Below are 18,355 nucleotides of genomic sequence, written 5' to 3'. Positions count from 1 at the left end.
GGACCTAAAGGATGCATACTTCCAGGCCCAAACCATCCACCTAGGAAGGATTGAAGATTCAGTCTAGACAAACAAAAAACACCAGTTCAGGGACTACACCCATCCTGGTGTCACAGGATCGGCTTCTGTCTCTTCCGTTTCTGGACGACTGACTGACCTTAGCACACTTGGTGGCAACTTTGCATTAGCACCGGAACTTCTGAAGTCTTTTTTACCAAGATCCAGTGATCAAGGTAAACCAGTAGAAGTCTTCCCTACTTCCTTCTCAGAAGACTGGTGTATCTGGGAATGATTCTAGACACCAATCTCCAAAAAACCTCATCAAAGACAGGCTTAGAAAAGTCACAAGACCCTTTCCCAAAACGAGAACTCCTCCCATCCCAGAGTGACTTGAGTCTGTTTGGAATGAGGCCTTCGATCCCCCAGACATTCTGACCACCATGGGAGCAGAAGTTTGGACGAACCTCAAGGGATGTGTGTCAATCGAGAATCTACGGAGTTGTATAACCTTCTCATCCTTCCCCACTCCTCGGACTTGATGCTGTGTTTAGACACATAAAAAAAAAATGGAGGAGTTATAGTGCTGCACCACATGACCTTAGCTCTCTGGACAGAGTCCTAAAGTACCTTCACTTAAATCTCTTAAGAGATGAAGGCCAACTTTCTGGTCCTTCAACAGCCTCATCAGTTCCTAACGGGCCACTCAGTGATGTGATGAACGACAACACCACACACCACATAGAGGCTCGCATCAACAAGCAAGAAGGAACTTGTTCGCACCCTCTTCCCATCTAGCAGTATAAATACTAAGAGGGCCAAAGTCCGTTCGGTAACACTATCAGCCCGTTTCATTCCAGACTAGAGGAATGTGCTCGCCGACAATCTGTGCACAGCATCTCAGATAAGGTGTACCGAATGGTGTTTGGATCACCTTGTAGTCGACAAAGTCCCGACTTTACGGGGTTCTCCAACTAGGGATCTGTTCACAACCCCCCTGAACCTCAGGCTTCCGCTGCTCCCTGGTCCTAGACCCTAAGGCTCTCTGGCAAGAAGCATGCCAACAACGGTGGGTACACCAATGACGTTTACGTCTCGTCCCTGTTTTGTCTGGAGAAGGGTACTCAAGAAGGCTAGAACATCGGTCAGTCTCTCAAGGACTCTCATAGCTCTGCTATGGCATTACGCAGAATGGTTTCCAAACCTTCTGCAGCTCCTGATAGAGCCTCCAAGAGAACCCTCTCCACGTCACAAACAACCACACTTCGACATCTACCACAAGCTATAGCTTTGCTATGATTGTACGTCTGGAGACTAGCCATTACCTCCTCTCTCACAGAGGCTTTTCACAATAAGTAGCAAAAAGGCTGTCTAGATATCTGAGGAATTCCTCGACGCTGTCTAGATATCTGAGGAATTCCTCGACGCTGTCTAGATATCTGAGGAATTCCTCGACATCAGTCTACCAGGCAGTATAACGTCTTCTGTGGTTGGTGTCATGGGAAAGCGTCTCTCTCCACTCGATACCTCTATTCCAGCAATAGCAGAATCCTTGAGTAATATGCAAGAGGAAAAAAACCCCCCTTTTCAGTTTCAACAGGTAAAGACGATTACTCAACCTTGAGCCTCGCCTTCAAACTGAAAGGAAAGAAAATCCTCTCATCGCTAGGTCTTTCCTAACTTTTACGGACTTACAACTTGCCTTTTCCCAGTCGGAATTGAGACCTTCCTCTTGGAACATGGTTCAAGTTCTCCGGTCTCTAAGGAAACCTCCTTATGTTCTTCTTCACCTGGCAACAAATTTTCACCTGGTTTAGAAGACAGTGTTCCTACACACTTTGACAGCGGCCATACGAGTCAAGGAACTTTATGGTCTCTTTCAACATCGTCCATTAATGAGAAGGTGAAATACAACGTTCAGTTTCGTCCCCGAGTATGTCGCCAGACACAGTCTCCAGAGGTGATGGTTCCTACACAAGTCTCCACTCGGTAACTGACGATCCAGACCATCTGTTACTGTAACCGGGCTAAGGTATGAGGCTCTACCTTAAGAGAACGGCAACAGCCCACCCGGGTCCCATTTACCAAAAATGCTCTGCATATTCCCTTGTCCTATCCTTGCACGAGTACCATTGAAAGATCTTTTAGAACAAAGTCAAAACTTGGCAACCTTCAACTATGACAGAGAAATACCTCGATGAGCTATGCATGTTATGCATGCGGAGAAAATTGGTACTCGAGGAAAAGGAGAAACTGGAAATGCTGTATAGATTTGCTAAAAGTACAGTATACAAAAATTAGCCCTACAGTACTATGAAAATTGTCTAGCAAAAATTTAACAAGATATGTATGCATGAATTCTAATCAGTTCATTGCTTGAATCGTAATAGCACCACTAGAATTCAAGGGTGAAAGTGTTATTCATGGTACAAGATACTTTACAAACCAAGATTGGTTTTAGAATGTCAAATACGGCTTCAGGTGTTTTATTTTTTTGTTAAAAGGTATAATCATGCAGTTTCTTTTCCTGTGTCCTTTTGATTCTGCTGTTTATTTCTTATTTAAAATTTAGGAACAGTACCGTATCCCTAAACTAGCAGACATTATTGTAAATTATGTATGAACTAGGATTAATTTGTATTTTTCCTAAGTAAGCAAACATGAGCTCTTTAATTTACACTTCTCGCCTCAACTACCCCTCACTGTCCCTGAGCCAAAGGCCATAAGTGCCATGATATAGTCTGACAGGCTGGGGGTTCCCCCAACCTACCTCTCGCTAACTACGCTCCTACTTTGTGAAAGGTTTAGTGGCCATTCCACCTTGCTTTGAAGACGTACTCATATTTAAAGGACTAGGACTTGTATTATTATGAAAAATTAAAATAATTTAGATTTTATATTTATTTTAAGGTAGTGATTAAAGACTATTATGAATATGTAAAATTTTTTATATGCTTTGAATCTTATTGTAAATTTACTTCTATCTAGATCACAGAACTGATCTTGGACAACTGCAAAAGCACATCTATAGTGGGGCTGTCTGAGGAGTTTGAAAATCTCGAGGTCTTGAGTCTCATTAACGTTGGTTTGACATCACTCAAAGGGTTCCCAGCTCTTGCAAATCTTCGTAAGGTTAGTATTGATCTTTTATTCCTTTTTTTATCGTGCTTTGTATTTCATTATACTGAAGGTTTGAGTGCTAAAAAAAATTAGAGAAGCAGAAAGTAATTTCTTTGTATGGCATTCAATACATCATGTTTTTTGGGGAGGTCAAAGGTCTCTAAGGATTTCCTGTTAAAAGATAGAATAGGGAATCCAATAGAACCTGATTACCAAAGAAATAATGTTTCCCCTGCTTCGGGGCCACCATATCAATGTGCAAAGAACGGACTTAATATATAAAGGGGAGATCTGTCAGTTCAGTCTCATTCGAAATCCTACCTGCAGTTGAGTAACCCAATAGGTAAGCCACTGAACAGTACACACTAGGTATTATTATTATTATTATTATTATTATTATTATTATTATTATTATTATTATTATTATTACTACTAGCTAAGCTACAACCCTAGTTGGAAAAGCAAGATGCTATAAGCCCAAGGACACTAAATTCTTTTCTATCATGGTATTTTAGTTCATTCTACTTTTCAAAGGTAATATACATTATTAACACAGGTTCAGTACAAGGTAAGACGATTCGTAAACCGAAAATCATCACCTCAACTTGTGAAACGAAAGTCATCGCCACATCTCGGATTGTATAAGTACTGTATCAATAAGATACTTGTATTTAACAACACTCTGATACTGTAGAAAATTAAAGTAATTAGTAGTGTATGGTTGAAATGTACCAAAAATTAAAAACTAATGTAAAAAAATGTGATAATGAAGAACATATCTTTTTAAAAGTAATTTTATTTTAGAATGGATAATGTCTGCTTAAACTTGTCAAAATCAAATGCCATGTTTTAAGGTTTTGTTCACAGTAAAATACTGTAAATACATAATTAGTAGTTTTTCCAATGAATGTACGAATATCCTACCATCTTTTCCCTTTTCATTGTTTTTATTTAATTATTTTCAGCTTATTGTTTTCTTTCAATATTTCATTCCTTCTTGCATATTAAATTCAGAAAACATTTTAGTTTAAAGAGTAAATAGAATGAAAAAAAAGTACATTTAGGTCAATTTAAATTTTATCCTCCATCTCTTAATTCGTAACTGAAAAGAAGAAAAAAAAATTTGTTTGAAATAAATCTCTCTAAACAGAGCATAAGATAAGAACAAGAAATATCGTATGTCCCGCCATAATTTCCAGTCCCCCACAATTTTTTTTAAATTATATTTCTGTTCACCCCTGCCAGGAAGTGTTAATAGCTGTGAGTGTGTGGTTTATGAGCTAAGGAAACCGAGGGTAGAAATTAATTTGTCATTTAGTCTCTAGTGAATGGTATTAACTATCAAAACTTGAGGTAATTATAATTGGATAATTTTTGTAATGCGAGGTAATTGTAAGTAAATACATTTCGTATTGCATGACGGTGATTTCAGCATTATATATTACATATAGATCAAATATTTCTTTAACATAATATATGTATTAACTTCTTTTAATATATCTTATTAGTGTATTAGAACTACTATACAAAGGGTTATTCACTGAATAGTTTACATATGTTAGCTATAAAATTGGACTTCTGCTTTGCACGGTTGGTTTGAAAACGTTGGTTCATGAGAGTAGTTATCGTGAAACCACAAATAGGTGATTTTTTATTTGATATGTCATTCTGTTTTCTGCATCGTGAATGACTAAATCCGTAAAGATTGAACTTGTGAATAAGGAGTGCCAAGTGTGTACTGTATTTACCTTCTGTTAATACACTTTATTTTGAAGGAAAATATAGTTAAATTATCTTTATCAATATATGGATCAACTTTTATTTTATGAAGTATATTGTGACGCAGTTCCGGTAGGCCCTGCTGCTGCCTCCGATGCCTTAGATGACCGCGGAGGTAGCAGCAGTAGGGGATTCAGCATTATGAAGCTTCATCTGTGGTGGATAATGTGGGAGGGTGGGGTGTGGCACCCTAGCAGTACCAGCTGAACTCGGTCGAGTCCCTTGTTAGGCTGGGAGGAACGTAGAGAGTAGAGGTCCCCTTTTTGTTTTTGTTTCTTTGTTGATGTCGGCTACCCCCCAAAATTGGGGGAAGTGCCATGGTATATGTATGTATGTATAAAGAGAGAACCAACTTTCTTCATTAAGGGCACCGTCCGCTATGGTGTTTGACAGAACAACTTTAAAAAATCGAAAATTCGTTCTATTTTTTCTATGTATGCATAAACATATCGTACATGCTCTCCAGTAGTTTCAGCTAATGTTTTTTTACAAATAATAAAGATAAAGCAGCCTATAAATGATGACATCAACTTTACTGCGTCGTCTGCATGACTGAGTTTGACAGAATCGTCTTAGCGTGTTTATTTTTACATTTATATAGCAATTTTTTCAGTTATATTTCAAAATCTCGTACGTCTGGCAGAGATAGAATGCATTGGTAGAGGGTAGGTGAATGCAAACTATGATGTTCGAGAAGAACAGCCAGAGTTTCTGAGGATGTATAGAAGTAAGGTTGCATGTGTGTTTGTTTACTTGCAGTTCGTATGTACTGTACGTTATGTTTTCACAACGTCCTCGTGAACTTTATAGCAAGGCCAATGTTACTTAAAGTCAAAGAAAGAACAAAAAGTAAGCAGAGAGCAACAAAAAAGAACCAAAAAGAGAGGAAAACATGAAATAGAGTACAAAGCTGGAACATTCCAACTAAAACTCTGGCAACGAGAGGCCGCTGGCAACTCATGATATCCTTACACCAAGTGTATTAGTAAACTTAGGGTTTAAATTCCTCATTTAGGGAGCCTTAATGCAGGAATAAACAATAGAAGTACAAAGTAAGGTTGTCCATAATAATGTTATCTTGATATTTTTAAGAAAAGCAAAAATTTATAACAAATCTTTGGTAGCTCGTAACTCAAAAACATTTATTCACACTCAGGTACATTTTTCTCACTTATTATTGTTCGATTTTAGAGAGAAAGATATCTTTGAAAAGAGAAATAAAAATTCCACAATTTTGTATAACAAAATTTTTATTTTCCTTTTTCTCTTTTCATGATTATTTTACGTCTACGCAAAGAAAATCAAGAAAAAATTCATTAAAAAAAAGGTAAAATAGAAGATCTGCCCCACAGAATTATTTTATTTGTAAAGAACTTTTGCTGGTATGATTTTAGTGGGGAAAAATGTACCTAAGATTTTTATAAAAATAATAATTTTGTCAATAAATAAAAAAGGTTTTGATCAAATGACTTGAAATTTTTATATGATAAAGGTATTATATGTCTAAAACATATAGAAATTGTGTATTTTGTATAAAAAAAAAATGGCAGTTATAGCGGATGGTCCAGAACCGTCGACCATTTACTTTTTTGCATTGTGAAAACATTTTTCTGATCAACTTTCAATGAAGAGATTCTCTACTTCCACAGAAACTAATACAGTTATACCTCTCGACACAAAATAATCTGCTTACGAAATTTTCACTCTACGAAACGATATGCAAAGAATTTTACAACTTGCATCATGAAAAATGTTTCATGCAACAAAAGGAGGTACTGTACTAGAGCCCGACTGTGTCCGAGACTGATTTTGAAATTTGCGCTCCGCCAGCGTGTAAACTCACCACCATCCTCCCGCGCTCCCATTGGTTATCTCCTTACTCAGATGCTAGTTACCACCATAAGATCCTGCTCTCTTATTGGTCAACATGTACTCTACTGTATCCCATCATGCATTTACACTTTGGCATTCCTATTTCTTTTTGTTTTGGCAGCAGTATCGTACACGTTGACTTGGTGTTTGTGATTTCGCTTTCGTAACTATTTTACTGTACTGTGTGTGATGTTATGTTATGTTATTGGCCGTGGGTCCCTAGAAAGTTGCTGATGTCCAGGGAAAGAATAGGATGATGCTTTCTATGGAGACGAAGATGGTAATAATCAAGAAATATGAGGCTGGCATGCGGTTAAGTGTGATCGCGAAGGAATGTGGCCGAAATCCGTCTATGATAGGAACAATCCTGAAACTGAAGGAAACCATCAAAGCAGCAACACCTTATGATGGCATGACTTTTCTCCAGCAAGTGGAGCCACTTCCACGATGAGATGGCGAGACTGCTGCTTGTCTGTTTTAATGACAAGGAAATGGCTGGAGATACTATCACCGAAGCGATAATCTGCCAAAAGGCCAGTATCATTTTCGGTGATCTCGTGCATGCTAGGGTCGAAGCAGACGCAGAAGGAACATCGAATCAGGCAACCCCAGAATCCAAGGCTTCTCGGGTTGGTTTGAAGAATTTTAAGAGATGCTCTGACATTCATTTGGTGGTGCATCATGAGGAGGCTGAAAGCTCGGACAGGAAAGCGGTTGAAGCCTTTGTTAAGACGTTCGACGAGTTGACTGTCCAAGCAGGCTACAGTCCTCAGCTAGTCTTCAACTGTGATAAAACTGCTTGTTTTGGGAGGGGGGGATGCCTCTGAATGTTCATCATAGCCAAAGAAAAGAAACTACCTGGGCATAAGCTTATGGAGGACAGGCTTAACCTTGCACTCTGTGCAAATGCAAGTGGAGATTGTCAGGTGAAACCCCTGCTGGTGTATCACTCCCAATACTCCTCGAGCCTTCAAGGCCCGCAAAGTCACTAAGGAAAATCTTCACGTGTTGTGGAGGGGTAATGCAAAAGCCTGGGTAACAAGACACTTGTTTACCGAGTGGGTAAAGTTTGTCTCGGGCCGACTGTTAAAAGTATTTGGAAGAGAAGCTCTTCCCTCTGAGATGCCTGCTGGTGTTGGACAATGCCCCTGCTCACCCTCCTGGCCTTGAGGAAGATATCCTAGCCCAGTATTCATTCATCAAGGTTCTTATCTTCTGCCTAACACCACCCCTCTCCTCCAGCCCGTGGACCAGCAAGTGATTTCAAACTTTAAAAAACTACATGAAATGTCTCTTCAAGAGATGTTTCAAAATCACTGAGTGCACAAACCTCACCCTTTGTCAATTTTGGAAGGAGCATTCCGATATTGTGATATGCCTCAAAATCATCTATCAAGCTTGGTAGGAGGTTTCGAGGCGCATCTTGAACTCTGCGTGGAAGAAGCTATGGCCGGATGCCGTCTCAGCACGAGATTTCGAGGGCTGAAGACGAAGCCGAAAATGTTGACGATCCTGAACCTGTTACTCAATCTGAGGATGCCGAGATAGTTACACTCGTGACGAACATGGGTCTGGAAGTTGATGAGGCCGACATCAAAGCTTATTGAGGAACACCAAGAGGAACTTACGACGGATGACCTGAAGGAGTTGGCGGTCATGCAACTGAACAAAGTTCAGGAACAGTTCTCTAGCAGCCAGGGGGAGGAGGATGACCCACTGACAATGACAGAAATTAAGGAGGGTCTAGCTGGCTACTATAAAATAGTGGCTCGTGTAGAGAAAAAAAAGACACCCAGAAAAATTATCACTGGTCGTGCGCTTGAATATGTAAATGATATTTGCTCAAGTCATTTCAGGAAAATTTTACAAAGCGGGCAGAAACAAACTTACTGGAACAATTTTATAATGAGTGGCCTTTGGTATTAGCTGGCCAAGTGGAAGGTAAAAAAAGGAAGTAAAGTGGCAGTGTTGAAGAAAATATGTAATTAAATTTAGAAAATACAAAATGTAATGTAAAAAATCCACAAAATTTTAGAAAGAAAGAAAAAAAAAGATTTAATTTCAAGTTTCTCTCAAAGTAAAGTGTTAATATTTCCTGCCATTTAATGTGTTTCCTAAAACCAAGTGTTAATGTTTTCTGTCATTTATTAATCTGTTTTGTAAAGTTAGTGTTTATGATTTCTGCCACATGTTAACGTTTTCTGCCGTTTATCATCCTCCTTTACCGCCCCGCCACTTTGCTCTCGGACATCGCCTCACTCCAAAGGTCAAAATACAAATTATCTCCGAATTTGTCATTTTCATGAAATGCTGATTTCAATAGAATTTCCATCTTTTGTTTCCTTCTTTAGTCTGCCAAAAGTAATTTCTGACATTTTTGTTTCTTCAGAAGCCCTTTGAATAGAATTCAAAACCTTGTTTACGGGACCTTCTTGTTGTTTTTCAAATATTAGATATTGCAGAACATTATAGACTATTTCCTTGGTCTCGGGTGGTAGGTGAAGGCGTTAGCGGGAGTTACTTGGGTGATCAACAGTGAATGGCCTAAATCAATATTGACTGCAACCTTTAAAATCCCTCTAAAGCCTCACAATCAGATCTGGCAGCGCTGGGCCGAAAAAAGAAATGTCACATCTACATTTTTAGTGATGAAACAGGTTTAACCAATAACAGATGAAATGAGATAAATTCAAAATCTCTTGAAAGCTGAACTCTACATTTCAAGAAATGGAATCTATTTCAAATTTCAATAGACTCCTTGATGCAAATATGATTACCATAACATGAAATTAGCAAAGTATGATATCTGTACTGGCCACACCATGGCAGCTTTAGAAAGTTTGACAGACTACTGTAATGTGATGTTTTGATGGTCAGCTGATTGACTGATCGACTGGTTCTTTCACCACCTGAGGAAAATTAATTTTGCTGCCTGAAATTTTCCTTGTGTAATAGCGCCTTTAGTCAGGTGTTGTCAATTGAGTAATTGTGTGGTTGTTTACCTTTGTTTTGGGGTTAACCCGCTCGGGCGATTATGCTAACGTTCATGCATGTCTTTCCCCTTCTAGTGGGGTGTTTGTTTGTGCCAACCTTGCATTAGTTATTGTGTTTCCATATAATTCTTAGTACAGTACATTCCTTTACATATTAACTGTCACTGTTTCTAAGTGCTGTAAATAATAGTAGCTACAATACAAGGGGGTTGTTGATTGCTGGCACCATTTTGTAACTTCATTTCACGTATAAACAATTTCCAATTTTTGCTCTCATTTATTGATTACAACGGTCTATATCTATACCTAGGCTGGCGTAACCCTATTGGAGGTTTTCTAGTTGGGTTAATGATGAGTATTATATTTAATTGTAATGCATTTAGAGTATTTGTCTTGCTTAAAACTAGCTATCAATTATATCCTTGGTGAGAGTTAGTTGGCATGGTTATTCTACTGATTCAGCTGTATCACAATAGTTCTTTAGACCTATTTTTTTTGTGGTATTCTCATATACTGTACATGATTGTATTGGATTACTTAGTATTTAAAGGGGGAGGTAGATGTTCCCATCCTCCTACTGTTAGGTCTATGACCATGAGATGAGGAGGGTGACCAGTCAGCCACCTGTTCCTATTGGTACTTTTCCATCCATATTCTCTGTTGTCATTATTATTACTTGCTAAGCTACAACCCTAGTTGGGAAAGCAGGATGCTATGAGCCCAGGGGCTCTAACAGGGAAAGTAGCCCAGTGAGGAAAGGGAATAAGAAAATTAATTACGAGCAGTTTAGGGACAATGATATTAAAATAAATCTTTCATATGTAAACTATAAAAAACTTCAAAATATCAAGAGGAAGAGAAACAAGTTAGAATAGTGTGCCCGAGTGTACCCTCAAGCAAGAGATCTCTAACCCAAAACAGTGGAAGACCATGGTACAGAGGGTATGGCACTACCCAAGACTAGAGAACAATGGTTTGATATTAGAGTGTCCTTCTAGAAGAGCTGCTTACTATAGCTAAAGGGTCTCTTCTACCCTTATAAAGAGGAAAGTAGCCACTGAACAATTACATTTCATTAGTTAACTTCTTGAGAGAAGAAGAATTGTCTGATAATTTCAGTGTTGTCAAATGTATGAGGAAAGAGGATCATATGTGAATAATAGGTCAGACTATTCTGTATATGTGTCGGCAAAAATGAAATGAGCCATAATCAGAGGGATCCAATGTCGTACTGTATAACTCTAGCGGTAGTACCTCAACGGGGGCTGGTGCCTTGGCCAACCTACTACCTATATGAGTATTATTATGAGTATTGGGGGGAGAGTTGAGATAGATAGAATCACGTGTTATGTTCCGTATATTTCTGCGTATAAGACGACCCTATATTCCAAAATTTAACCATTAAGAATTTGGGATTGTGTTATACTACTGTTATAAAAATTACACCTTGAATTCTATGTCTGGTTTATCAGTAGGCTAGCCTAGGTTGAGGTGCGATAACCACCAACACACATGAAATGATTTACATTAATATATAAATGTATAATGAAGGTAATGAAACAATTTTTACCGTATATATCATTGGCATATCTACAAAAATGGCATAAATGATAAATTCGAGGATTAATTCCAACTCAGCTGAGAAAATGTAAACATCGAGTATTGGTTGCGTTGTTAGCAACTTTTTCTCTCGCTAACCTTTCAGTAATTTTAATGCTAGTGTTAATTACGATAGTAATAACATATAGGATATCATATTTATTTGTTTAGAAATTATTATTTTTAGCTGTAAATAACAATTTTGGATTACAAACGGTACAATCTTTATTTCTCAATAAATATCTTCCTGTTTTAAATCTGGGTAGGTTCACGTCAGTAGTTGTTCTCATAACCTATTGCTTAAGTTGTATGAGTTCGGGTCTGGAAGGACCGTTCTCCAGTTTTACTGAAGGGATATCTTGGATAAGTGTGTATTTGTGTTGTGAGCTTATCCGCCTATAGGGTGGTCATTTTAGGGAAGGTTGGGATATTTCTTATTTCTTCCGAAGGAAGTTTATAATGTGAGTTCTATACCAATCTGGTTGGAAGACGTGGATGGGTTTTCTACGGAGAGAGTCACTCTATCAGATAACTCTGGAATTCTTGGCTTCTTCTGATCCACCTCTTTGAGGAGTGGAAGCTCCAGCCATCAACTGTACAGTCATAAATTGGTTTTAACAGAACTTCTCAAGCATCCCTTTGATATGGATCTTGCTTCGAACATATTTCAGATAATCCAGTCTTTTGCTTTGTAGAGAGACCATCCCCCACCCAGTCCTATGGTTTCATGGTCTCTGGATAGGGTTCTCGAGTTTTTGACTGGGTTGGATTATTCCAAAATTTCTCGATCTCTTTCAGTAAGCTATATTTCAAATAGCTTCATCTTCAGGAGAGACTAGGAGTTCAGTATTGTATAGTAATTCTAGGTCATCTTTTTCTAGCCAAAAATGAAAGGCTTCTTCAGAGACGGGATCTGTTTAATATCTCGGTTCTGGGTTTAGCAATCTCTGTCTGGTTTGGATTTGATATTATACTTACAGAGAGCCACGTCTTCGGAATGTAGTCTGTTTCAAAATACCCAGATCAACAAATCTGTTTTCTATGGGGCTATCCATATCTTGACTTCCATAATTAAAAAAGCTAATCTTGTTCACCTCCCTAAAATGCACAATGTGAGAAAACTACCTCTACTAGCATCTTTGCTTTGTAATTTTAGGACCTCCAGTTTTATGGGTTGGTCAAATCATAGGGTGCATATTAAACAATACAATGAAACAAATCCAAGCAGTATAACATTCATGCATGATACTAGGCAAAATCGTGACCCATGCAGGGGTAGTCCGTAGGGAAGGACCAAATCAAGTAGGTCCTTCAGAAGTAGAGTAATAGAATGGTGGGCTGCTAGAATTCTCCATTCATCCTTATTAGGTAAGTATCAGACTAGTTAGTTTTTCTTCTTACTCCTGGGAACATGTGCTTTAGTTGTAGGTTGTGATTGTCCTGGAATGGACAAGAGTCTACTGATTGATACTCTGGTACTAAATCCTTGGAGTCCACACAGCACTTTAAGCCTTGAAACATAGTTTCAATGAAGGAAAAACTTGTTTTGTGAGGTGCTGTGTGGGTTCCAAAACCCTCCCTCCTTAACCTTGTGCAGGTGAGTGGAGTAGTGTATGTTATACTTTTGATCATAAATGGTGGTTGAGGGTGTATTGTGGCATAGGTACGCTGCCGATAGCTGAGAGGGTGGCTCCTTTCAAGGCTACTGTGTATGATATTATTCATTGCTGAATAATTTCAGCTAATGAGGTGTTTTGGCAACTTCAAAGGAGCCTGAACTTACAAGTCACCCTTATACATACTGAGTCCGTGCTTAGGACATTGATATACTGGCCCTAGAGCAGGGGATATTTTACAGTATTTCTTTGGTTATCAGGTCGTAATGGATTTTAACAGGAAGTCCCGATAGACCACAGCTCCTCATAAAAATTAAGGTTTTCCTTTGCCAAACCTTTTTTGAAATTGCTGTACTGTACACAGTACTTAATTATATGGAAACCTATTTTCTTTTTAAAAGGGATGCGTTTTCAGCACGAGCTGAAACGGCTGTTAAAATTATAAACAACATACGGTGAGCGCAGGCAACCCCCCCCCTCACACACACACACCTGTAAGTGTTGTTGTTCCTGTTGGAGCAACTCCCTGGGGTTTCTTCTCAGGCTCTAGAAATGTGCACGTTCTTCCTTTTGACTTGTTCCTCGTCTTCCTCTGACTCTTCTTAGGAGAAGTAGAAGGAAGAGGTCGAAAAAGTCCTGGAAGGCCTGCTGATGTTTTAAGGAAGGGTCTCCTCACGACACCACCATCCTCTTTTCAGGGGTGGGCGAATTGTATGGCTCGAGTGGCTCCAGCTATCTACGGCCTTATCACCAGACTTCTGCAGTCGAATCTTCCTGGTGGAGAAATCAACTGGCTACTTGAGACTGGTCTGACCTTGCACCACTGAAAGAGTTTAAGCGTCAAATGAAGTTCAAGATGGAAACGGTACGTTCTGTAGCGAGTTCCATGAGAAAGGAAGACTTGATGCTTTTAGTGGATCTGAAGGATTCGTGTTATCAAATACCTGTGCATTAGTTTTCTCGACCACCTTTCCTCACTGAGGAAGGTATTTCCTCGTGGGTGCCTCCACCAGAGATCTTGTATTCCGTCCTGTTCCAGTGGGACAGGAGGCTCGTGACAATCTTACCTGTTGGTTAAATGAGGGAACCCTCACCATGTGATGTCACACTCGACACTCTGCCTCCGGACGTCAACTTTGTTCAGGGTGTTGTCAGAAGAAGCATTTACTCGTCAACCTTTCTAAGAATGTTAAGAGGGCATTTGTATTGTTGCAGTACTACCATCTTCTTTGTTTGCAACGTTTACCCATCTGTATATGGAGTGCAACAACACCACCTTTGTGGGGCACAGTGCTGCACCCACTCTGTGACCTGACGAAATGCATGCACTTTGGAAAGCATTTACGTTGTCAGCCAGGTATACTCTGGGCAAAAGGAGTGTTACTAGTAGAAACAATCGGTTGTCAGGGGCAGGTTGTAAGGTCAGAGTGGTCCCTACATTCCTGGGTAGTAGAGAGGCTTCTACTTCTGTGGGATCCTTCGGTGATTAACCTGTTCGCCATGTGGCTAAACTAAAAGCTCCCCTTATTTACTCCCCTGGTCCAAACCTATGAGCTGTGTTTGAAGCTCCCCTCCAACATATATGGGATCACCTGGTTGGTTACGCCTTTCCGCCGGTGTGACCTGATCCCTCCGCCAATCAACAGTGTGTTGATTAAGTTGGGTCAGGATAACCCAGATGGCCAGATGCTAATTGGTATCCCAATCTGTTAGTTCAGTCAAAGAACCGAGAGAACTCCATGTGGCCCTAACTTCTGTCAACCACACCTTAGAGGTACCTGCAATCTGTGACGTTCCAGACTTCATGGATGAATTCTAACAGTAACTCCTCCAAGCAAAGGCTTTTCGAGAGGCACTGCCAGAGATGTTTGGGTGCCTAAGACAGTGCTGCTGTATACCTGGAAAAGTGGGCCATCTTCTATGGTTGGTGCCATGGAAGTTATTTTTCTCGTGTTGCAACATATCTAATGCAGATCGTTGATTTCCTTGTATTCCTTCACTGAGAGAAGCTACTCTCAGTTGCTGCTGTCAAGTCTACTGCTCAGCCTTGAACATTGTTCAGTTGAAGAGAATAGACCTCTCCTCATCGCATTTGTCTGATCTTGCGAAGAGCCTTAAGCAGTGTTACGCATCCCAGGCTCTCGGAGTGGGATCTCAGGATCAAAGGATCTTACAGGTACTTGTTCAAGCCTTGAGAAATTCTTCAGTCAGGGTTTTAACTCTCTCAAGACTGTTTAGGCAAGTTGCATGGTCTTCTATGCTGGATTTGGAAGGACTTCCCCTAGTTTTGTGCCACTTTTCTCAATCTTTACTGAAAGGTCGAAGGGGGGGGGGGTGTCTTCTCGCCCTCATTCACCACTGGTCAAACTCGACAGCTATTCCAGCTCCTGCGAAAAAACATATCCCTGCTTAAAAGACTGAGGTTTGTATAAAAAGGAAATATCCAAATTTCTTGCAGATTCTATCCTCTATTTATTTTTTTGTTAAATAGAGCTTAATACCCAAACATATAATTAATGCTGCTTTTTTGAGGAGGGTTAAAGTTTGTTTTTGTTGAATAAGCAAACCATTTTGTCATTCGGTTGATGAAGGAATAATGCATAATAGACTGTCTACCTATATTTGTGTTACGGTAGTTGTCTGAAGCCAACTACATTTAAGAAGGTGGCATTTTTTATAGTGCATTTAAACAAGTATTTAGAAATTTATTGGATGAATTTTTGTATAGGTGATATGGATGTTGAGTTGGTAATAGTAGTTATTGATTTAGTTAATTCATGGTATATCATGACTTTGGACTTGTAAATGATGGATTTTTTAAAGCCAATTTTGATTGGTTGTAAATGATGGATTTTTTAAAGCCAATTTTGATTGGTTATTACGGTACTCTGAAAATAAGATATATTTTTTATTTTTGTTATTTTAATGTGCTTACGAGCTATGTATAAACACTATCAACTGTACTTTCAACATCTAGCTGCCTCCTGTTTCAAGTGATGCCGTCATTGAAAGTATAAGGCATTGCAAATTAAGTCTGTAGCCTCAGAGAATGAGACTTATTCATGCATAAAGGGGGTGAATTACTAATTGCTTAAATTTATAAATACTGCCTGTCTAATACTGATGTAAACTATTATTTGATTTAACAGTTGCTTTGTTGATACACATGGCAAACCAAAATTAACTAACTAAGATTCTGGTTTGTATTAGCAATATTTATTTGTTTGTTTTGACCTTTTCAGTTGGAGTTAAGTGACAACCGTATCCAAGGGGGTCTGAATGCACTCACATGCCTTCCCAAACTTGCATACTTAAACCTCTCTGGCAACAGGATTAAGGACATTGAAACACTAGAGCCTTTGGTGAGTAACTAGGATTTGTAACTTTGCTTTTTAAAGTTTTGTGCAGTCCATTTATAGAGTTTGGTAGCTCTTGTGACAGGTAACCTGTTTTATTTTCACAGATTCAGCAGAACATTGAATAGGAACATCATTTGTAATAACCTGATATTGATTTTTTATGAAAGGGGACATTTTGTTGACTTCTGAAAGTTATAGACATTTGAGTTAGGGTATGCATACCCTAGGACAAAATTTAGTTTCAGGGTACTTGTACAATAATGATTTATGAACTAATTCAAGCTACGAACGGCCTCTCGATCCCCATTGTGTTTGTGGGTTGAGTACTGTCTGAACAGTAATAAAAATATCAAATAAGGTCATACATACATTGCTCTTAGTAATGTTTGAGATACAGTATATGTAATATATAATGCAGATGAAAACTATGAATATGCATTACAGTTGAAGGGAAAGATTCTCTCTCTCTCTACGAAAAAATTAGAAATTTTGAAATTGGGTTGTTTTTATACAATTATGTATACTTTAATAATTCCCTATTAGAAGAATTATTTCAGTGAAGAAACTTGCAGTAATTAGAATTTATGTAGAGTTATCAGTAACTTCCTTACAGTATTTATTTAAAAAAAAAAAAATTGCACTTAGAAATAAATCTATACTGTAAAATTACCATTACCAGGATAAGAAATTTCAAATGATATTTTTCTCAAGTATTGATAAGTTGAAATTATGCAACAGGCTGAAAAGGAAATCCGGTAACTCATAAATCACTCGGCTGTCAACCTATAATCACAACTGAAACATTTTTTGTTTTTTTTCTGGCGAGGGACAAATAATTAAGAAATTGCATTGGACTAGAAATTTTGGCGGGTCATAGTTTTTGTTCTTTTCATATTTTATATTCAAAGAGATTTCTTTTTAAAAAATTAGATTTTTCTATTAGGAAATGGAAGCGTAGGAAAAACATATTGTTATTAAACAAAGTGATACTTACTGTATCTGCTTTAACGTCAGGTGTTTGTTATTACGTGGAGAATTTTATTTCTACTTATAATTTAAACAGTCTTAAATATGTTATCTTTTTCATTTTATTTACTATCTATACTAAAATGGTTATATTAATTTATTATGCAAGAAGGAATAAGATAGTATTAAAAGGAAATAAGTTGAAAATAGTTAAATAAAAACTATGAAAAGAAGGGAAATGAATTAAAAGGGTTGATTAAAATTTATTGTAACAAAAAGTTCTTAATTTACATATAGGTAACATATGGTTGGTTTTGAAATTTTAAATATTTATACATCAAAAGAGATCAATTACTAACTTGCATTCCTGTTACCAGTATGAGATGTAAAATTTTTTAGAGTTACTATAACCTAAGCATGGCATTGTGATACTTTTATTATGCAAATATTGAAATTACTTATGAGAATTAATATGCAGATATTGAAATTGCATATGCAAAGATGTAGGATCTTTTCAACTCATAGATGTAGAAATTGTATAATTTATAACCAGTAATTTAAAATTTCTTATCTATGAAATACAAATAATATTTTTAAATGTCAGTACATTTTCTAAAAGATATCACTCGCTGTTTATTTTCCCTGTCTTATAAACAATCATACTGATTTTGATTTATTTTTCGACTTACAGAAGGACCTGAAAACCTTGGTGACGTTAGATCTGTTCAACTGTGAAGTATTTATGCAAGAAAATTACAGAGAGAAAGTATTTGCCCTTATCCCCTCACTTGTTTATTTAGATGGGTAAGTACGATGTCATCTGTTTGTAACTGGTTGAATTTTCAATTTGTTCGTATGTGAAATACAAACCATCACCCTTTAGGTAGGGAATATATTTTCATCGTGAGCTGGATGGCCAATGGATTGTTTTAACCCCTTCACTACGATGACGTCGTTATACGTCAAAAAAATGGCTGGTGATACAGACGATGGTGTCCGGATCCATCATTTGCAAATATAAAACATATGGAGGTTAAAAATTACTCATAACTTG

General features: G+C 38.0%; 1 protein-coding gene across 1 annotated transcript in view; it reads left to right on the top strand.

Annotated features, from left to right (window-relative positions):
* Positions 1–18,109, top strand: part of LOC137638572 (acidic leucine-rich nuclear phosphoprotein 32 family member A-like) — a 32,206-nt gene extending 14,097 nt beyond the window's left edge. Inside the window, exons 2-4 of the mRNA XM_068370743.1 lie at positions 2,986–3,129; positions 16,219–16,338; positions 17,993–18,109. Coding sequence (XP_068226844.1) covers positions 2,986–3,129; positions 16,219–16,338; positions 17,993–18,109 — 381 coding nt within the window. The remainder of the gene's footprint in view (positions 1–2,985; positions 3,130–16,218; positions 16,339–17,992) is intronic.
* The last annotated feature ends 246 nt before the right edge of the window (positions 18,110–18,355 follow it).

Source organism: Palaemon carinicauda, chromosome 3 (assembly GCF_036898095.1).
Source record: "Palaemon carinicauda isolate YSFRI2023 chromosome 3, ASM3689809v2, whole genome shotgun sequence".
Taxonomy (NCBI): Eukaryota; Metazoa; Arthropoda; class Malacostraca; order Decapoda; family Palaemonidae; genus Palaemon; species Palaemon carinicauda.
This window is presented reverse-complemented; position numbering and strand designations above follow the sequence as displayed.